The sequence below is a fragment of the Leucoraja erinacea genome, chromosome 16 (genome assembly GCF_028641065.1).
Source record: "Leucoraja erinacea ecotype New England chromosome 16, Leri_hhj_1, whole genome shotgun sequence".
NCBI classification, from domain to species: Eukaryota; Metazoa; Chordata; class Chondrichthyes; order Rajiformes; family Rajidae; genus Leucoraja; species Leucoraja erinaceus.
The window spans coordinates 42,653,353-42,676,344 of record NC_073392.1 but is presented as its reverse complement, the minus strand read 5'-3'; the positions used below and the strand labels follow the sequence as shown (position 1 = coordinate 42,676,344).

General features: G+C 42.7%; 1 protein-coding gene across 13 annotated transcripts in view; it reads left to right on the top strand.

Moving 5' to 3' along the window:
- atp2b2 (ATPase plasma membrane Ca2+ transporting 2) overlaps positions 1-22,992 on the top strand; it is an 840,804-nt gene that overhangs the window by 479,198 nt on the left and 338,614 nt on the right. For 12 of the 13 annotated variants that reach the window (XM_055648263.1, XM_055648251.1, XM_055648255.1 and 9 more), the window contains one exon: positions 14,151-14,672. In XM_055648263.1, coding sequence (XP_055504238.1) covers positions 14,468-14,672 — 205 coding nt within the window. In that variant the 5' untranslated portion in view covers positions 14,151-14,467. Of the gene's footprint in view, positions 1-13,881; positions 13,987-14,150; positions 14,673-22,992 lie in introns of those variants that run through there. The other variant, XM_055648254.1, reaches the window with a different exon arrangement.

Here is a 22,992-nt window from a genome sequence, read left to right as displayed (position 1 = left end):
TAAAATCCTGAGAGGAATATATTGGGTAGATGTGCAGTCTCTTGCCCAGAGTAGGTGAATCGAGGACCAGAGGACATAAGTTCAATGTGAAGGGGAAAATATTTAATAGGAATCTGAGGGGTAACTTTGTCAAACAAAGCGTGGTGGGTGTATGGAACAAGCTGCCAGAGGAGGTAGTTGAAGTTGGGACTATCCCAATGATTAAGAAACAGTTAGACAGGTACATGGATAGGGCAGGTTTGGAGGGATATGGACCAAATGCAGGAAAGAGGGACATTGTTCGCTGGTGTGGGCAAGTTGGGCCAAAGGGCCTGTTTTCACACTGTATCACTCTATGACCATTCGGCACGTTTCAATGAGGGTGCCTCTCATCCTTCCAGACTCCATTGAATACAGTGCCGTTAAATGCTTAAGTTCCAATGTTTCTATCCTAGATTTTATATTTTCTTTTGTAATTTTGTGCAGCAGTTACTATTTATTCTACTTAACTACTGATTATAACTACAGACCACAAAGGGTGGTGGGTGTATGGCACGAGCTGCCAGAGGAGGTCGTTGAGGCAGGGACGATCGCAACGTTCAAGAAACAATTAGACAGGTACATTGATAGGACAGGTTTCGAGGGATATGGGCCAATGCAGGAAGGTGGGACAAGTATAGCTGGGACATGTTGGTCGGTGTGGGGAAGTTGGGCTGAAGGGTCTGTTTCCATGCTCTATGACGCTATGAGTCTATAACTATTTTTATAGTATTTTAAACCTGGCTACGTGAAAGCTTCTCTGGGTAATAATGAAAGACCTCCAAGTGTGAACCAATGACACCTTAAACCCCTCTCTGAACTTTTCTCTAGTATAAATACAAGATATTAACTGAGCATGCCTCTGATGTGTGAATGAACAAATGGAAGGAGATATTAGAAAATAGTAGGAGAAGTTTCATATATTTAGTTTTGAAAGCTTCAGTATTATTTTTGAATGTATCTAACATTGTTTCTGTTGGATCAAAAGTACAAACTTGAAGATGGATATATTTCAGGCTATGGATCTGGCCAATTTTTAGCACATTGATTAGCATTTTATGTTGTTGTAATATTATAGTTCCTTGTTCATAGGAAATACATTAAATGAATGAAGCCATTGTGGTTATTATGCCTTATCTACGGTTCAGAATTTACACATTCAACTGTAAGTTGATGTCAACAAAATAGAGAAGGATGTCAACAAAATAGAGAGAGTACAGCGGAGATTTACTAGAATGTTGCCTGGGTTTCAGCAACTAAGTTACAGAGAAAGGTTGAACAAGTTAGGGCTTTATTCTTTGGAGCGCAGAAGGTTAAGGGGGGACTTGATAGAGGTTTTTAAAATGATGAGAGGGATAGACAGAGTTGACGTGGAAAAGCTTTTCCCACTGAGAGTAGGGAAGATTCAAACAAGGGGACATGACTTGAGAATTAAGGGACTGAAGTTTAGGGGTAAAATGAGGGGGAACTTCTTTACTCAGAGAGTGGTGGCTGTGTGGAATGAGCTTCCAGTGAGGGTGGTGGAGGCAGGTTCGTTTTTATCATTTAAAAATAAATTGGATAGTTATATGGACGAGAAGGGAATGGAGGGTTATGGTCTGAGCGCAGGTATATGGGACTAGGGGAGAATATGTGTTCAGCACGGACTAGAAGGGTCGAGATGGCCTGTTTCCGTGCTGTAATTGTTATATGGTTATATGGTTTTCTTGGTTCTTTGAAATGCAATCACTCAAAGAAGATGCATGGTGTTTCATGCCTGAGCTTTTCTTGGCTCCACATTAGAGCTACTTACTCCCGTTCGAGTTTTCCTCCTACGCTCTTTTCCTCCAGCACCACGTCATAGGCCTTTTATTGACTCAACCTCCACAACTAACTGGAAATTTATTCCTAATTTTAATAAATGTCTGCACAAAAATACTCGTGCTGAACTTTTAATTATACCTCTGATACAATTTCTAATTCATCAGCCAACTCATCTGAATAGTCATCTTTTGCAGTTTACCCCTTCAAGTCAAGTCACATTTATTTATATAGCACATTTAAAACTCAACCTTCATTGGCCAAAGTGCTTTACATTTGTATAAGATTAGTATAAACAAACAAACTACATACATATATACATATAGCCCTTGCTCAGAGGACGTCAAGAAAGTCTTGGGAGTACAGATGAGTTTTTCATCTCGACTTAAAGGAGTCGATGGAGGGGGCAGTTCTGATGGGAAGGGGGATGCTGTTCCACAGTCTAGGGGCTGCAACCGCGAAGGCACGGTCACCCCTGAGCTTATGCCTAGACTGCGGGATATTCAGCAACCCCAAGTCGGCCGATCTGAGGGACCTGGACGTGGAGTGGTGGGTGAGCAGACTTTTAATGTAGGTGGGGGCAAGCCCATTGAGGGCTTTGTAGACATGGAGGAGTATCTTGAAATGTATACGGAACCGCACAGGGAGCCAGTGGAGAGAGGCCAAATCATTCAAGGTTTTGAAAATTTCTGTTGGATCTCTTAATCTTCTAAATTCCATTGAACAGAGCCCAAACTGTCAGATATTACAACCCCATCGTCTCAAAGCTGTTTTCATTCATGAGAATTGGGAATCTATGTTGCCTCTTTCTGATGGATTTGTTATCTGCATTATGATGTACATAGTATTCAGATTGTGCTCTTATCTGTAACCTCGATGATGTTATTAACCTGATGTGCCTGTTGAAAACGGGGTAATTAAGCCGCTCAGTTTATTGATCTACCCTTGGGGCAATTCCCAATGGTTCGATGCCCAAATGAGCAGATAGCTTATGGCTAGTTTTCACGGGGAGACTTGACGCAAGATGTAGCCAGAGTGGAGTGGTCGTGGTCTAGCACGATATCACACGATATAACGGGGGTAGAGTAAAGAGTTCCCACGGTACTCGGCAATTCTGTCATTTGTGCGAGTGACTTGTCCGTCTCCCGATCTTTCCCGTTAATCGTGAATGAACATCGTGGACTGTAGTGTAGTTAATCACGTGGCACAAATGATGTTACTTTGTTGTCACACACTATATTGGGTTTTTTCACCCGAGCCCTTTAATGAGCTGAAGAATAATCTGTGTTTTTTTAGACAAATGTTGTTTGGTGTGATGCACCTTCTCTCAATATGTGCAAGAAGTCGTCTTTTTATTTTGTCAAATATGAATAAACACTGTATCTCACATTGACCATGATGATTGTGTTATTTTATGATCTACTGAGAGGTGAAACTTTCAGTCTGAAGAAGGCTCTCGACCCGAAACGCCACCCTTTCCTTCTCTCCTGAGATGCTGCCTGTCCCGCTGAGTTGCTCCAAGCAACTGGTGTCTATCTTCAAAGGACTGAGCAGGACTGCCTCTCTCTCTCTCTCTCTCTCTCTCTCTCTCCTCTCTCTCTCTCTCTCTCTCTCTCTCCTCTCTCTCCTCTCCCTCTCCCTCCCCTCTCCTCTCCCTCTCCCTCCCACTCCCTCTCCCTCTCCCTCTCCCTCTCCCTCTCCTCTCTCCCTCTCCCTCTCCCTCTCCCTCTCCCTCTCCCTCTCCCTCTCCCTCTCCCTCTCCCTCTCCCTCTCCCTCTCCCTCTCCCTCTCCCTCTCCCTCTCCCTCTCCCTCTCCCTCTCCCTCCCTCCCTCTTTGATGATGAACCCGCGGGCCAGGCAGCATCTACGGAGGGAAATGGACAGGCGACCCATTCTTCAGGCTGCCTTATGTCTCTCTCCCCCCAACTCCCACCCACACACACGAATGCTGGAGAAACTCAGCTGGTGCAGCGGGGCCGAAACTTTGTCTATTTTCTTCGTTCCATAGATGCTGCTGCACCCGCGGAGTTTCTCCAGCATTCGCGTGTGTGAGTGGGAGTTGGAGGGGGGGGAGAGAGACATAAGGCAGCCTGAAGAATGGGTCGCCTGCCCATTTCCCTCCGTAAATGCTGCCTGGCCCACGGAGTTCCTCCATTCATGCCTGTGTGAGAGGGAGGGAGAGAGAGAGAGAGAGAGAGGCACACACAAGGTGGATGCGAAATCTCACCTGCCTGTTTCAGTGACAGACACCCACCGCCAGTAAATGAAGACACCCCCATCTGTCTCTCCCTCCTCTCCCTCGACTCCCCCACCTTTCCCTCCCAACTCCAGTCCCGTCCCGACCCCCTGGGAAACTGAAGGTTTCCCGCTGTAATTAAAGAGGTCCCACGGTAGACTGTAAAACTGGGACCCTGGTTCTGGACTCCCCCAACATCGGGAACATTCTTCCTCCATCTAGCCTGTACAATCCTGTAGATACGATTAGACAGGTATCTAGTTATTTAATTCATTTAATGATTTCTATCGCCCAGCCTCTCATCTTTCAATCGGGTTCGGCCAGGAAGGAACTGCAGATGCTGGATTAAAACGAAGATAGACACAACATGTAGCTCAGCGGGACAAGCAGCATATCAGAAGGGTCTCGACCCGAAATGTCACCCATTCCTTCTCCCCAAAGATGCTGCCTGCCGTCGAGTTACTCATTCTCTTTAAACCGGCATCTGCTGTTCCTTCCGACACATACACAAGAAATAAGCAACTTTTCGGGCCGAAACGTTGCCTATTTCCTTCGTTCCATAGATGCTGCTGCACCCGCTGAGTTTCTCCAGCATTTGTGTGTGTGGGTGGGAGTTGGGGGGGTAGAGAGATAAGGCAGCCTGAGGCAAGGCTCGCCTGTCAATTTCCCTCCGTACATGCTGCCTGGCCCGCGGAGTTCCTCCAGTCAGAAACTGCTTTCAGACAAAAAGAGACACACTGACATTAATGAATTGCTTGTTAGCTAGTTTTATTAGATTTGTATGTAAATAGCAAACTGGTTGGATTCACTCTATCCAACTTCCGGGTTCACCGTTCGCAGGAGTTCCCACGGTGACCGCAAGAGTTACTGCGGATATTGCACTGGCCACTACGTTCATAAAATGTTGCAATGCTCAACCACAAGTGTACAAGTCACTCTTGGACAAATTCAAACATGTTTGAATTTTCTCCCGAGTACCCAAGTTACACGATTACCTGCCACGGTGGTCCACGAATGCCGTACTGTTACCGCACGAGGTTCCCACGATGTTAAACTCTGGTTACCTCTTGCGTCAAGTCGCACCGTGAAAAGGGGGTTTAAGATGGAGACACAAGAAACTGCAGAATTTTAAATAAAAATCAAAGTGCTGGAGGGTCAGGCAGTATCTATGAAGGGAATGGACATGCGATGTTTCAGGTTGGGCCAATCTTCACAAGATGGTGAAAATGATTATTCTCGGCTGCCTGACATTGATCAGATATTAATTATGTTATTCGGACCCAGATCTATTATAACTTAGTAGCTTGAGCAGCTAACTATGGTAGTTTCTCACCAGTACAACATTGAAACAAAGTGGATTGAACTCCAAAATGGCCATAAATAATTTTTACTTCCCTTGAATCCAGAGCCACAATCTTGCTGATCAATGACACTGTGAACAAATAGCCCTCTCATTCTGTAGCCTCCAGCTTCCTATCCTGGTTGGATGATGCCTATGAGATGTTCACAGCTACTGAACCTGCCCCTGGCTGGGTTTCACAATCAACATCAGTGCAATAATCATTTATCTCCTGCTGACTTTTAGCTGGAATAAGTGGGAAAACAAGTTGCAAGAGTTAAATGAAACGCTGGAGTTATATTGCTCAGGCCTCCTTTCCGGAGCAGGAGCTGTTTCATCACATGCAGCTACATATCTGTCTATATTTGGCCTGGAATCGGGATTGGAATGCTAATGATAATAATCATTGTGTCCTTCCTTCTATAGTTAATGTTACTTTTCTTTCCCCTCTTTTTGTAAACCCGTGGATCTGATTTTCTGGATCTCCCATTCCTTAATTAAAAACGTTGCCACTTGGAATATATTTCGAGTTATTTGCCCAACGCCATTGCCTTCATATTGTTTCATGCTGTGTTATTTGTGTGCCATTCTGCAGATTGATATATCTCACCTTTCACAGTTCCTGTGTTTCAGTACACCCAGCTTCATAATTTGAAGCTTTCAAAAGTTTTGCCGTTGAGCTTTGAACTTAACAAACCTAGTAAAAAAAACGTTTCTCTACTGTCTTACACACAGCTGAGTGGAATCAGTATAATTTGTCTCAACTGTGAAAAGTCCTCTCTTTGCCCCTTAGTGACACCAGTTAAATTATTTTTTTCCAAACTTAGCGTATTCAAGTCATGTTAAATCCATTGTTAAAACTATTGGATTATTCAAGGTAGGCTCAATTCATTTTCATTCCATTTGACACAGAGTCCTGATTATGCACTGATGTTCTTTCCAAGCAACTTCCCATCTCTACCCCTTTCTGCAGAGACGCCAACGGGATCCCACTACTGGCCACATCTTCCCACCTCCACCCCTTTCTGCTTTCCGCAGAGACCCTACAGGGCCCTTGGAGACCACATCTGGAGTATCGTGTGCAGTTTTGGTCTCCAAATTTGAGGAAGGTCATTCTTGCTATTGAGGGAGTGCAGCGTAGTTTCACGAGGTTAATTGCCAGGATGGTTGGACTGTCATATGTTGAATGAATCGAGCGATTGGGCGACAATGTGATTTAGAAGGATGAGAAGATTCTTACTGAAACATATAAGATTGTTAAGGGATTGGACACGCTAGAGGCAGAAAACATATTCCCGATGTTGGGGGAGTGCAGAACCAGGGGCCACAGTTTAAGAATAAGGGTAGGCCATTTAGAACTGAGATGAGGAAAAACATTTTCACCCAGGGAGTTGTGGATCTGTGGAATTCTCTGCTGCAGAAGGCAGCGGAGGCCGGTTCTCTGGATGCTTTCAAAAGAGAGTTAGATAGAGCTCTTAAAAATCGTGGAGTCCAGGGATATGGTGAGTAGGCAGGAACGGGGTACTAATAGTGGATGATCACAGTGAATGGCGGTGCTGGCTTGAACGGATGAATGACCTACTCCTGTACCTATCGTCTATTGTCTATTGTTCCTTCCGCAAATCACTGGTGAACTCGTCCCTTCCCACCCAAACCACCCCCTCTCCAGCTACTTTCCCCAGCAACTGCAAGAGATGCAACACCTGTCCCTTTACCTCCCCCCTCGACTCCATCCAAGGACCCCGACAGTCTTTCCAGGTGAGGCAGATGTTCACTTACACCCCCTCCAACCTCATCCACTGTATCTGCGGTTCCAGGTGTCAGCTCCTGTACATCGGCGAGACCAAGCGCAGGCTCGGCGATCGTTTCGCTGAACACCTCTGCTCAGTCCGCCTTAACCTACCTGATCTCTCGGTTGCTCAGCACTTTAACTCCCACTCCCATTCCCAATTTGACCTTTCTGTCCTGGGCCTCCTCCATTGTCAGAGTGAGGCCCAGCGCAAATTGGAGGAACAGCACCTCATATTTCGTTTGGGTAGTTTACACCCCAGCGTTATGAACATTGACTTCTCTAACTTCAGATAGCCCTTTCTTTCCCTCTCTCTCCATCCCCTCTCCCTTCCCAGTCCTCCCACCAGTCTTACTGTCTCCGACTACATTCTATATCTGTCCTGCCCATTCCCCTGAAGAAGGGTCTCGACCCGAAACGGCACCCATTCCTTTTCTCCAGAGATGCTGCCTGTTCCGCTGAGTTACTCCAGCATTTTGTGTCTACGTTTGATTTAAACCAGCACCTGCAGCTCTTTCCTACAGACAAAGGATTATATTTATTTTAAACGTTTCTGCATTATGCGTGGAAATAAACAAAGGAATATGGAAAATGAATGAGAAGGCAGGCAAGAGAACGTCAAAATATAGAAAATGTAAAAGCCCACGGGATAGACATTAATGGTATGTTGGTTCAGTGGCAGGAAACAAACTCACGATTCACTGGATCCACAGGCATCAGTACACAACCTCGTGCCTTTTGTGTACTTAAATGGTGGGAACATGATTGAAAATCAGTTTGCATATAATTTGCCCACATAATTGAGATTGAAGAGGACAGCTTCATAGAATGAGAGGATATAAATTTATTAATGTTGTATAATATCAATGCATTAATCTGTAGGGTAGAAAGGTGGCAAAATGGAATTCTGTCCAGAGGAGGTATTGCATTGGACAAGGTGCAACTATGCAGGGGAACGCACGAGAAAAGAGGAGATACTGAGAAGTGTTGAGGAACAGATAGAGCATAAATCCTTAAAGAGAGCAGGATAGTTTGACAATGTGGTTTAACAGGCATATGCATTGCTGGACCTTATTTTAGCATAGTCTTTCTATCGAAAAGAGGGTGGGGTAACTGTAGATCAGTGCATGCTCCTTTAACTTAGTGACCTCACCACTACTAACCACTCCCCATTATCCAATTGGAGGCGTGGGTTCGGATCCCACTTCTGACACCATGTAAAGACTTGTCAAACACACGATGTCTTCACTACTAGTTTATTTCAAACATTGTTATAATACACACACTGTGCCCTAGCTGTAAAGGAGCATGCACTGATCTACAGTAACTGCTGGTAAGGAATGAAATTCAGTCCTGAGCAAGGGGTTGTAGGGCTGAGATGGCCTGTTTCCGTGCTGTAATTGTTATATGGTTATATGGTTATATGGGTGACATAGGATCAAAAGATGTATAATATTTTGTATAAGAAACTGCAAGGGTCAAAAAATCCTGATCATCAGAGTTATATACAGGCCTCCTCCGAACAGTAGCCAGGATGAAGGGAACAAATTACACCAGGAGATACATTCAGCACATAAGAAGGGCATTGTTACGGTGGTCATGGGGGATTTCAATATGAAGGTAGACTGGGAAAACTCAGGTTGGTACTGGATCCCAAGAACCTGTGCCTATAGGATGGCTTCTTGGAGCATCTTGTAATGTAGCCCGCTGGGGAAATGTCAATTCTGCATTTGGTACTGTGTATGGGAATGGGCTTGATTAGGGAGCTTAAGGCAAAGGAACCCCTCGGAGGTAGTGATCATAATATGATCAAATCATAAAATTCAACCCGCATTTTAAGAGGGAGAAGATGAAATCAGATGTGTTGGTACTACTGCTGAGTAACGGTGAATACGGAGGCATGAGGGAGGAGCTGGTTAAAGTTGATTGGAAGACAGCCCTAGCAGGAATGAGGACAGAGTGACAATGGCCGGAGTTTCTGGGAATAATTCAGAAGAAATTGAATCATTTCATCCCAAAGAGGACAAAAGATTCTACGGGGAGAATGGGAGTGCTAGTGCAGGATTCCCAAAGGGTTAATTTGCAAGTTGAATCAATAGTGAGGAAGGAAAATGCAATGTTAACATTTATTTCGAGAGGACTGAAATATAAAAAGAAGGATATGCTTGTGTTATGCCAGAGGAGGTTTATGTGAATGGGGATGATTGAGTTAACGTATGTTGAGTGTTTGACAGCACCGGGTCTGTACTCACTAGAGTTTAGGATGAGCAGGGACCTCATTGAAACTTGTATGCGAATAGTGAAAAGTGTATATGGCACAGTGACGCTCGGAGTTGCTTCCTAACGGCGCCAGATACCCGGGTTGGATCCTGATGATGGGCGCTGTGTGAAGAGTTTGTACGTTCTCCCCGTGACCTCATGGGTTTTCCCCGGGTGCCCCAGTTTCCTTCCACACTCCAAAGACGTACAGGTTAATTGGTTTCGGTAGGATAGTGTTATTGTACAGAGATCGTTGGTCGGTGCGGACTTGGCGGGCCGAAGGGCCTGTTTCTGCGCTGTATCTCTATAATAAATTAAACTAAGCTAAAGTAAACTAAGGCCTGGATAGAGTGGATGTGGACGCACAATGTTTCCACCAGTGGGAGAGTCCAGCACCAGAGGGCACAGCCTCAGATTAAAAATACATATCTTTAGAAAGGAGATGAGGTGGAATTTCTTCAGCCAGACGGTGGTAAATCTGTGGATTTGATTGACACATACAGCACTGGAGGCCAAGTCATTGGGTAGTTTTAAGGCAGAGATTGATAGATACTTGATTGGTACGGGTGTTAAGGATTATGGGGAGAAGTCAGGAGAATGAGGTTGAGAGGTAAAGATAGATTGGCCGTGATTGAATGGCGGAGTAGACTCGATGGATCGAATGTCCTAATTCTGCCCCTATGACATGATAGAAAGAGCCGGGAGGTTTGTATTCAACACCAGTTAGGCCATTGCTTGAGAACTGCACACATTTTTGTTCACAATATTACCTGACAGATAAATTGCACTGGAGAAGTTGCAGAGAGTGCAATTTAAAAAATACATACTGTGGATGCAGGGAATAAGAAATATGAATAGAAAATGCTGAAAAAATTCAGTAGGCAAGGCAGTATTTGTGTAAAGAAGTACAACGTCAATGTTTCAGGTTGAAAAACTGGAAGAGAGAATTTTTTTTAATAGTTCTAGGTTGTAGAGAGGATGAGGGGAAGTATGGATAAGGCAAAGAGAATATCAGTGATTGGCTAGGTTAAGGCCAGAGTTACCATAGTGATGAGTGTCTGAACCTTGCCATCTTTCCCCACAGTAAAGTTGTAGAACACCTGGCCAGTGCTGAAACATTTAGGATTTGGGGACAGATTGTCTAAGCTTGTTTTGTTTGCTTTGCAGTAACAGAGTGGTTAGTTTGTGACTAGCAACCATTAATACAAAGAAGGTAGACTAAAAGTAGATGTTCCAGCATCTGCAGTTCCTTCTTAAACATTAATACAGAGATATGAGTTTAACGTTTCTGTAGCAAATGGAGAATTTAAATCCAGTAGATTAAACCTGTAATTCATAAATAAAACTATTGACTGAAAACATGGAACCACTAGACCACTGTAAAATATTTGTGGTTCTCCAACATCCTTCACGAAATAAATATGCCATTATTACTTGGTTTGCCATTTAAGTGACTCCAGAGTACTAATGTAGTCAACTGCTACTGTCTCCTTAGTTTCGGCACAGAGAGGAGTGGACAATAAATGCTAGCCTTGTCAAGAGCATCCACTTCATGTGCACAAACCAAAATAACAGAAGAGGGTGAGAGGACATTTAGCTGAGACGTGTCCTATTTGGAGGCTAAACAGAATCAATACAACCCTCTGTTATTTCCCTTAGCAGAGGGGTCATGAACCAAGGATTTAAAGTAAATGTTTGTAAGATTGGAGGGGTGGTGAGGAAATATTTTTACCCCAAAAATCTAAAACTCTCTGCATGAAGGGCAGTAGAGTTGAAACCCTCAGCACACATTGGAAGTGTTGGATGGCCTCCAGGGGTGCACATCATGTGGCTCTAAGGTGGGATTCAACTTGGTAGTTCTTTTTGTTTGACCACGCAGGACCAAATGGCTCCCTTCTATGTCATCAATATTCCGTGATTCTTTTGACGATTTGATTGCCATAAAATAATATCTGAAGTGTGGATCAAACGCACGGCAAATAATTAAATTGAACAGGCAAAGAATATTGTATGATGGAAAACAAATGGGTGCACAAAATAATGACTGAGTCCTGGAAAAATGATGGGGAATTTACTTACGAGCCATATCTGTTGGAGAATCTGTCCGTCTTTCTTTTTGAGGGACTCTTGCCATTGGGACTGTGGGTTCTTCAGCTAGGACAGAACGTAACTCATGCCAAAGATGCTGGAGTAACTAGCCGGCCTGACAGCATCTCTGTAGAAAAGGAGTAGGTGGCATTTCAGGTTGGGGCCATTCTTCAGATTCAGATTCAGATTCAAGATTCAGATTCAGATTCAATTTTAATTGTCATTGTCAGTGTACAGTACAGAGACAACGAAATGCATTCTTCAGACTGTCTCGACTTGAAATGTCACCTATTCCTTTTCTCCAGAGATGCTGCCTGACCCGCTGAGTTACACCAGCTTTTCGTGTCCATCTTCGGTTTAAACCAGTGTTTGCAGTTCCGTCCTACACATGCCAACACCCACCCTATTTCACATCTCTCTCCAAAATAGCTGGTAGATGGGAACGTTACTGTAGAAGTGACATAAAGGAAAAATGCACTCTTATGCAAACTAGTGTTATTTGATTGAGTATTTCATATAGCTCTCGCAATGTACCAAAATATTTTCTGATGCTAGAGACCTGTAGGAGGGCTGTGGAGCAGCTTGCAAAAGTCTTCATTAAATGACCTTTCTCGGAGTTGACAGAATGCTCAGTAGTTTCTGACAGATTGGTGATTAGGACATGAACCAGGGCTTTTTGAAAGGATGAAACTTACAGTTAAAGCATGAGGAGAACTTGATCCGTGGGATGCCATCTGGTGCTGCCGCTGCTGCTGAGTCTGAAGCTGGGCACCCGGCTGTCTCTACTTCTTCTAGGTGACCATCTCAAGTACACGACACGACGACATAAATAATGCATCATGTAACTTATTCCTCATGTCTAAATTCTATTACAACGATATGTTTGCAGTAAGCGGTAGTGATACCTTAGCTGCGGAAAATGTGTTTCGAAGGATGTGACGAAGCTAAATATATTGAAGTATTGCATTTCATCAGTCTGAAAGGATATTTAAATCAGGTTGATTCGGCGCTGCATTCAACTGGTGCCAACTTATTTTGAAAGTGCAATGGCATATTTTGATTAAAGGGTGTGATTTTGAGGCATCATATGACAATTAAATCAGCAATGTTATTGTGTTGGAAGGAACTGCAAATTCTGGTTTACATTGAAGATAGACACAAAATGCTAGAGTTATGCCCCTGTTCCACTTAGGAGACCTGAACGGAAACCTCTGGAGACTTTGCGCCCCACCCAAGGTTTCCGTGCGGTTCCCGGAGGTTGCAGGTGGTTGCCGGAGGTTGCAGGTAGTGGAAGCAGGTGGGGAGACTGACAAAAACCTCCGGCAACCTCCAGGAACCACACGGAAACCTTGGGTGGGGCTCAAAGTCTGCAGAGGTTTCCGTTCAGGTTTCCTAAGTGGGACAGGGGCATAACTTAGTAGGATAGGCACCATCTCTGGATAGAAGGAATGGATGATGTTTCGGGTTTGGAACCTTCTCCAGACCTTCTTCAGACTTCAGAAGAAGGGTCTTGACCCAAAACGTCACCTATTCCTTTTCTCCCGAGATGCTGCCTGTCCTGCTGAGTTACTCCAGCATTTTGTGTCTATCTTCAGCATTGGCTCCATTTAGTAAAACCTCAGTGTAGAATTAAACGCAATCTGAATCAATTACTGTCTGAGTAAATATTCCTCGTATGATATTAATGTCCTCTTTAGTGATTCCCCCCCCCAATAATTTATGCCTATTGTAATTCTGCACACATATAGAGATTTCAATGGGAAAATAAAGTCAAACTGTTCCCATGTGACTAAGTAAAGCCATTGCAGCATGCATTGAGCTGGCACAGATAGTTGCCATTTTTGAGAATAACAAGAAACATTAATTCATTTTAATTCATTGGTGCAGATTCTACTGCCTAACTCTTTGGCTCTAATTCATGGCCCGAAGGAGAACTTCTTTCCGAGAATAGCCTTTGACAGTTTCAGCCATCAGGGTAGCATGCATAATTAAAGAAAGCACCCCCTACTATCTTGCACTGTGCAATAGTCAATGGGATGAGAAGAGGGTTGAATGCCAAAGAGCAGCAGGGAGCTGAGGTGAGAATATTGCCAGGCTTTGAAAATGTTCATGCATCCAAAATGGGCAGCTATTTTGTGAAAAAAAAAGTGTTTATTTATTTTGTTCCTGAAAGACCTTGTGATAGATCAGGACGTGGGCAACAGTGTTGGATCAGTTTTGATTCTTCAGAAGACTATCTTTTACTTTTTCTTCCCCCTGTAAAGATTTACAATATCACTTGAGCAAACAGCACACACTAGAGATGCATCTGAGATCTCGGCATGAAGGCTTGCTGTTTAATATTCATGAGCCCTCTAATTTGGCTGGTGCACTCGGCACTGATCAAAGTGAAGAATGCCGCTGCAGGAAAGCTCTGTGCTTGTGACAGACATCAGTGTCCTAGTCTGTCGGGGCTGCGTAAGCAACACACTGCATTTTACTGGAGCGCTTTTAGCTCATCACAGAATTGATATGTAGCCTTCTAATGTTACTCCAGCATTTTGTGTCTACCTTCTAATGCTGTTGGGTTTGTGTTGCAGAATGTTGACTAATGCTTTCTTCTGCCTTTCTTCTTCCTAAAGGTTTATTCAACCAACTGGCCATGTAGAATCCTGTAACTTGGGCCGACCACGATGGGAAACTCTACATGGAGTGGAGCTGGTCTTCAACCTTGCCTGCAGCAATCTATTTGACTATTAATTGGTTTCTGATTCTCGTCCGTGATACGAATACAGTGCGGCTAATCTACACCAGAAATCTACAGTGCAAAACGGAAATAGAAACACTGGATATTTTGTTTGCCCTGACTGAACCAAAGCTCGGTTTCATTCAGAAGTATTAGCACCGATATATCTGCCACAACTATTTTTATAAAGCTGCAAGCAATACTGTGTGCACAATGGGTGACATGACGAACAGTGCAGTGGATTTCTATCCAAAGAACCAAAGAAGCGATTCCAACCATGCAGGTGAATTTGGGTGTTCCCTCAATGAACTTCGCTCTCTTATGGAGCTACGTGGACCAGAGGGCGTACAAAAGATACAAGATACCTATGGTGATATGAATGGATTCTGTAGACGTTTGAAAACTTCACCCACAGAAGGTAAGATCATTATCTAATGATTATGTACACATGCTAGCGTTGAAAGGGAAATATATAATGAAAATATCCATTATCTCAGATGTTAATGCATGGTGAATGGATTATTTAAGTGTGCTCAGTGATTTGTGTCTGCAGAATGTCACATTAACCTTTGGAACAATAGTTCATTGTATCAGCTAATTCCTTTCTGGGATTTGGTCAATCTGACACAGAAATGCTGTCCCTCTTTGGCCGAGGCTAAATTTGGCTGTGATATATGGTATTGTGAATTATAGATATGATAATGCACTGATAACATCAAAACATATGTTTTTTTTCATCAAAATTGTATCCTTTCATTATTTGCATGATTTCTAAATGGCTCCTTGTGTAAATTCAGACATTATTGTTACTACTTCAATGATATTTGTGTTATAAAATGGAGCAAGCCTATGGCAGAGCCAAGTGTAGTTTTGATCTGCTTGATAATTTGCCTTTAATGAAGCCCAAATGCTAAATGCAATCCCAAGTTATACATGACCCGATCTATATAGAGAGGTTTAGCCTTTGGCCCTCCATGCTACCAAATAAAACTAATGCCCATCTGCCTGCACATGGCCCTTATCTCTCTATTACCTGCCTGTTCACGTGCCTGTCTAAATGTCTCCTACCTGTTGCTATCATCTCGGCTTCTACCACCTTCCCTGGCAGTGAATTCCAGGCTCCTCCTGCTCATTGAGTAAAAAAGAACTTGCGTTGTAAACCTCCTTTTGAAACTTCCCTGTCTCACCTAAACCCAATGCCCTCCAGTATTTGATATTTCTACCCTGGGAGGGGTGAAGCTCTAACTACCTATTTTTTCTGTGGATCTCATATATTGAGTTGTCCCTCAGCCTCCACTGCTCCAGAGAAAACAATCCTGCAAGTTGCTGAGAATGTACAGAGCTTATTTATGTTGGAGGTAGTTAGAATTGGAAAAAAAGATTTCATCTCACTCAATGAACCCCTCTGCTGTAGGGTCATCAAGCTGATTTAGTTCTTTCTCCATAGATGCTGCCTGACCTGGTAAATATTTCCCCCATTAGTTTCTCTTTTCAGATTCCCAGTACCTGCTGTAATTTTTGATTGCACTCAGGTTCTGCTAAATAACCTTAATCTTCCAGCCTACATAAAGCTATCCTGGGCACTTGAAGATATGAGCTTGCTTTGTGCCATCTTACTGCTTCTGTTTTATCATAATATGTGTCCTCTTGGAGTTACATTCCCTTCAAGTGAAAAGAACAAATTCAGCAATTTCATCACTTGAAAATATTTGTTTTTACTTTTTCCCCTCTTTTGAATGCCACAACTATCTATTCCCATCACATTCAACGTAATTTATGCTCCTTCCCCCTTGCTTCACTGTTGTCAACCATAACTTAATTGTCTTTGCCCCATCCTCTAGAATGTCTTCCAGCCTCCTCCTGTGCCTATTGTCTATGTTTCTATATATAAAATTATAAAAGGACTAGACAAGCTAGATGCAGGAAAAATGTTCCCAACGTTGGGCGAGTCCAGAACCAGGGGCCACAGTCTTAGAATAAAGGGGAGGTCATTTAAGACCGAGGAGAGAAAAAACGTTTTCACCCAGAGATTTGTGAATTTGTGGAATTCCCTGCCACATAGGGCAGTGGAGGCCAAATCACTGGATGGATTTAAGAGAGAGTTAGATAGAGCTCTAGGGGCTAGTGGAGTCAAGGAATATGGGCAGAAGGCAGGCACGGGTTATTGATTGGGGACAATCAGCCATGATTACAATGAATGGCGGAGCTGGCTCGAAGGGCCCGATGGCCTCCTCCTGCACCTATTTTCTATGTTTCTAAAACCTCCTCTCTGCCTTCCCTATGCTGCGACCCTTAGTTACCCATTCTGCCCTGGATTGTAGTCACGTAATCATTTCTCAAGCTCATATCTTCAAGTGCCCAGGAGAATTGTTGAGTTTTAAACAGCTAAATGAATGTATTTATTTATCCTTGGACTATTTTTGTTAACTTTTACCATGTGATGTACATGCTGAATGTTGCGCTTTTAAAAGTCGAAGTTTTAAAAGTTTAGTGAGATAACTACATCTCAGCTCTTGGGTTCTCTACAACTTATGGGTAAACATGAGTAATTATCTCCACAAGTAGTGTTCCCTTTCTCTTTGAAAGCCTTTGCTTCGAATGACCAAAGAGTGGCAAGTGCAGCTCTTGAGTCAAGTATTGCCAGTGTACTTGAGCTGATCTATTCATTGATTCACCACAAGTTTGGGTTTGTTGCTGATTTTCGACAATGTACACTCGCACATGGTCTTTACAGCAGAGGTCACCATGAAAACAAGGAACCCAGGATGTGACTGGTGTTGGAATGGTTAAGTTACAAGACTAGTGATCCAGATGTCTGGACTAATAGTTCAGAGACACAAGTTCAAATCCCACAATGGCAGCTGGGGAATGTAAATTCAATTAATTAGTCTTGGTAATGGTCACCATGAAGCTATTAGATTGTCATTAAAAACCCATCTGGCACATTGGTGTCTTTTAGCTGATTTTACCCAGTGTGGCTGTCGTGCCACTGAAGGCTCGTAGCAATGTGGTTGCCTCTGAAACATTCTGTTGTTTCCAACACTAATATGTTCAACCAGAACAGGAATAAAATCAGACAGAGCTTGTGTTACAGACCAAGGCACTGAATTCAGACATCATGAGATTATTCCAGCCAAGTTCATCTTGCAAAGTCCTCTCCATGGGTATTGGTGCCTCTATTAGCAGAACTGTCCCACAGATAAATGGAAGAAAAAAAAACATGACATGGTTGTCAGAAAATGTTCGAGATTCTTATCAAATTTGGAAAGATCTGTGGAGACGAGAAACATAATCACGATCTTCGGCAAAAGATCTTTCATCAGAACATTAATGTGGTTCCTCTCTCCACAGATGCTGCCTGACCAGCATGTTCAGGGTTTTTTTTCAGTTTTCCAGCATTTGGTGTTTTTTGCTTGCAACGTGGCAGACTCCCAACACAGTTTCTGGAATGTTCTGCTTCATAGAGAGGACAGAGGCTGTGACATGAGAGTGCTCTGCTTTGACTCCTAATTCCAGAACCCAAAGCATCGTAAGGGAAGGGCTCAATACTGAGACTGATGCAGTGGTCCCACCATTCTGGGACATAGAAACATAGAAACATAGAAAATAGGTGCAGGAGTAGGCCATTCAGCCCTTTGAGCCTGCACAGCCATTCAATATGATCATGGCTGATCATCCAACTCAGTATCCCGTACCTGCCTTCTCTCCATGCCCCCTGATCCCCTTAGCCACAAGGGGCACATCTAACTCCCTCTTAAATATAGCCAATGAACTGGCCTCAACTACCTTCTGTGGCAGAGAATTCCAGAGATTCACCACTCTCTGTGTGAAAAATGTTTTTCTCATCTCGGTCCTAAAAGATTTCCCACTTATCCTTAAACTGTGGCCTCTTGTTCTGGACTTCCCCAACATCGGGAACAATCTTCCTGCATCTAGCCTGTCCAACCCCTTAAGAATTTTGTAAGTTTCTATAAGATCCCCCCTCAATCTTCTAAATTCACGCGAGTACAAGCCGAGTCTATCCAGTCTTTCTTCATATGAAAGTCCTGACATCCCAGGAATCAGTCTGGTGAACCTTCTCTGTACTCCCTCTATGGCAAGAATGTCTTTCCTCAGACATAGGCTTAAGGTGAAGGGGAAAAGATTTAATAGGAATCTGGGGGGTAACTTTCTCGCACAAAGGGTGGTGCGTTTATGGAACTATCTGCGGAGGAGGTAGTTAAGGCTGAGACTATCCCATTGTTTAAGAAACAGGCAGGTACATGGATAGAAATCTGAAGAAGGGTCTCGACCTGAAACGTCACCCATTCCTTCTATCCAGAGATGCTGCCTGTCCCGCTAAGTTACTCCAGCATTTTGTGTGTAGGTACATGGATAGGACTGGTTAGGAGGGATATGGACCAAATGCACGCTGGTGGGACCAGTGTAGCTGGGACATGTTGGCCGGTGTGGGCAATTTGGGCCGAAGAGCCTGTTTCCATGCTGTCTCACCATGACTCTCTGAGTCAGTTGAACCCTGATAGATGTAGTTCCTAGACATCGCAGGTGGTAGGAACCAAGACAAAGGCAAACCTATAGAAGAGGAGACACAAGAGACTGCAGAATGTGACCTTGATAGTCTATCTGTTGCAGATGTGATTGGGGTCGAAGTGTTACTTGTAGAGGTGACGTTCTACTTGCACACGGAAGATACCCTCCATTTTGTTGTCTGGTAGATTAAAAATAAAGGAAAAATCAAACAGTTGCAGATGGTTGAAATCTGAAATAAAAGCAGAAAATGCTGGAAACACTCAGGAGGTCAGGCAGCAACTATAGAGCGAAAAGTGCAGTTTAATGTCCCTGCCCAACTTAGGAAACCTGAACGGAAACCTCTGGAGACTTTGCGCCCCACCCAAGGTTTCCGTGCGGTTCCCGGAGGTTCCCAGAGGTTTTTGTCAGTCTTCCTACCTGCTTCCACTACCTGCAACCTCCTGCAACCTCCTGCAACCTCCGGGAACCGCATGGAAACCTTGGGTGGGGCGCAAAGTCTCCAGAGGTTTCCGTCCAGGTTTCCCAAGTGGGACAGGGGCATAACACTTTGGTTTGTTGATCCTTTCTCAGAACCTGTTCTTTCCCTTCCTTTCCATATTCCTCCGATAGTGTTGAAGCCATGAAATTAATTATAATATTCCTCCCTTGATTGCCCTCTTTTCCACCCTCAATACTGGCTAATCCATGTAGTTTAATATCTTCCTGCAATTATCTACTAAACTGTTGCACACCAATTATTCTTTTGAATTTTAATTTACTTTTTGCTGTCCTTCAAAGTGCAAAACATAGGGCGGCATTGGGAAGCAGCGGGTAGAGGTGTGGACTCACAGCGCCAGAGACCCGGGTTTGATCCTGACCTTGGGTGCTGTCTGAGTGGGATTTGCTCTTTCTCCTTGTGACTGCAAGGGTTTACTTCGGGTGTTCCAGTTTCCTCCCACATCCCGAAGACATGCAGGTTTGTAGGTTAATTGGCTTCTGTAAATTGCCCCAAGTGTGTAAGGAGTGGATGAGAAATTGGGATAGCAGGAATTAACGGATGATCGATGGTCGGCGTGGACTCGGTGGGCCAAAGGGCTTTTGTCCATGCTGCATCCCGAAACTAAACTAAATTAAACAAAATAGGGGATAACTAAAGGCGATAATTTGTCACTTTAATGTTTTAGAGAAGGAATGTACACTACTTTAAAATTTAGGCCAGTAGAATGGATTATATGTTGCTTAACCCATGAGCCCTGCCCAGCATTGGAGTAAAAACTGTCAGGAAGTTGCCTTCTGATGTGCCTTACTGTTACAGTATTTTTTCTTGTCATGGTAACTTGCCCAATAAAATGTGGAAAAAATATAAACTTATTGAGGTGCCGGAGAGACGGCGAATGGCAGAAAGGTTTTGGGCATGTCTCTCACAATGCAAGTAATGTTCTTGCAGTGTGATATTTTAATGAATTTTTACAAGTGTTGTTTCATTCCTTCAGATTGCAAATGCAGATTTTACATTAAAACTGCATATGAATTTTACATTAGATTAGCACAATTAAATTGTGGTTCATGGCGTAGACTTGGCCTAGTTTAATAGGTTCTAGAATCATGTGGAAGACAGGCTGTTCCTGATGACAGGTTGCCATACAAAGTGTACCTCTGCTCCTCTCTCCACTGCCGAGTATTTCCAGCCTTTACTCGTTTTATTCCAATTTCTAGTCTCTCCAGACGCTTGCTTTATGATTGCTGTTGTTTTCCACCATCTTCACAGTCCCCCAACCTTCTCAATGCAGCAACACCGAATTTGGAAGAATAATCACTCCACATTCCAGTGTGTTCATTAAAATAAATTCTGGGCCGCTGTCAATGCACTGAGCAGTTGGTGACATTAGTGCACTGCAGGCTATAAAGTTCAACAAAATGTTCTGGACATTGAAGATGTAAATTACAATTGGATGAACTGGTTGGTGACAGCATTCAGTCTGCCACAAACTGATGCAATATGGGCTAATTGCTTCATCCCAGCTGTTAAGCTAGGATGGTCTCTGAACCATTCTGAGGATGTCAAGAAATGTGTTACTTAACCCTTTCAGTCTAAGGGTAGAGAGGTTTCCAGTTTTCTTTCTACATCAGGTCACCGATTAAGTGGAGTTACGCAGCGGTGACAATCGACATGGAATAGGTGGCTTTTCTAGCCGAGACCCTTCTTCGGTCTGAAGAAAGGTCTCGACCCGAAATGTCACCCATTCCTTCTATCCAGAGATACTGCCCTGTACCACTAAGTTACTCCAGGATATTGTGTTTATCTTCGGTGTAAACCAGCATCTGCAGTTCCTTCCTACACACTGATTAGGTGAACAGTAATGGAGAGAAGCATCTCAAGGAAGAATGCAGAGGGGAAAAAAAGTCAAACAGGACATAATAAACTATACATTCTAATTTAGTGAAGGTATATTTGTTTGTCTTCAGTTTGGAGCTGGTTTGATTCGGAAGAATATTGAAAATACATTTGGCACCATTGTAATTATAATATTGATAGTAGATACATTTTTATTTGTCTCAGTTGGAAGCATTGTACAATATCAGTGGTGCAGCTTTACAGCTGCGATTTAAACTGAGACGCCAGTGGGCCATTCTAGATAGACATAAATGATCCTCTGGTCCACACTGAAGAAGTGTGGAGTTATTTTCGTTGTCCTGATCAATATTTAGCCTGCAACCACTAACAGTCACAATAACATCATTGTCACATCACTGTTTGTGTGAGTGTCCTGTGAGCAAATTTGGTGTTGCGTTTCCTCCAGACTGCATTTCAAAAGTATTTAATTGATTCCAACACACATTTGGACGATGTGAGAACCTTTGAAATGCACCATTTTAAAGCACCAAGCTTCAATTCGAAGAGAAGAACGTGGAGAAATAGCAGTGGAAATAAAAAGCCAACTTAAAATAAAATTTAATTTAGCTCATTTTAGCAGGTCAGAAATTTTTATTTTAATGAATTGTAGATTTGGTTTGAGTGTTGGAATTACAATATATTTCAGCTAATATGTCAATGGAATAATTAATGAGGCTCATTCATGGGGATATCCATCATATCACTGAGCATCACATAACAAGTATTATGTGGTTTAAAAAAGCATTAGCCCAAAATTTAATAATTAGACATTGAAATAGCTTTTTTTGTTTGGGTACTTATCCATTTCCTGACTTCAATGAAAAGTTTATTTACATGACGTATACAGATTAACGAGAAACTGGGACAAGTATTAAACTGTTTATACATATCTTGAGTTAAAGACATCATTTCATTACATCCACACAATTTCTTTCCGTAACTCAGTCCGCCTTAGCATATTTTACCAATACATCCTAATAAATCAATTTTCGTTGATTATTTATGCTTTGTGCACCTCCCAAGCCTGCCATAAATATAGTCAGATTCTGTGGAGCTATAGAGAAGCAAAGTGTATAACTTTTCCTGGAGAATAAGTTAAAAATGTCTGAAAAGAAACTGAAAGACTAAAGGTATTAGTGATCACTGCTCTATTAGCGATCAAGCTATTTATTTTTCATTTATTTTTAAATTGTGCAATTTGTAACTTTTCATCTTTCTATAGTCTTTTGTTACAATTCCCGGTCTGAAGTAAACATTCACAGATTAATTTGCCTTTTCCATGAATAAATGTCCCATCCCTTTTGAGTATAGACTCCATTGGAACTAAAGTGTGGCCTGAGGGATGGTTAAAATCACAATTCTCCATTTGATTAATTGGATCCCAGAATGTAGCATTTTCTTGTTTGTGCACTTCTCCAAGTCTCTGACAGCAAGCTAATGTAACACTGCATGCCACAAAGTTAATTCACAAACTAGTGTGTTTGAATAGTTATGAACTCACTGAACAAGAGTAAAACCTCTTCATACAGATCAGGATATGCATCAACCAAACTTTATTCTCCATTGTGGTCTAATCCAGCACTTCTTAAACTATTTCAGTGTCATTCACCCTCGAGTCTTTATCACAAAATTTCATTCACCCTCGACTAAATTGTGTTGTTTTTTTTGTAATTTTCGTCTTTTCTCCCTTTTGTATAATTTTATATATAATTTATTTTGTCACATAAGCAAAAACCATAAATTAACTAATTTCTTAAGTGTTTATTTAATTCAATATTTTGAACATCCCAAAAATATGTAAAGAAAACTAGGAGTGAAAAAATTAGTTTAATTA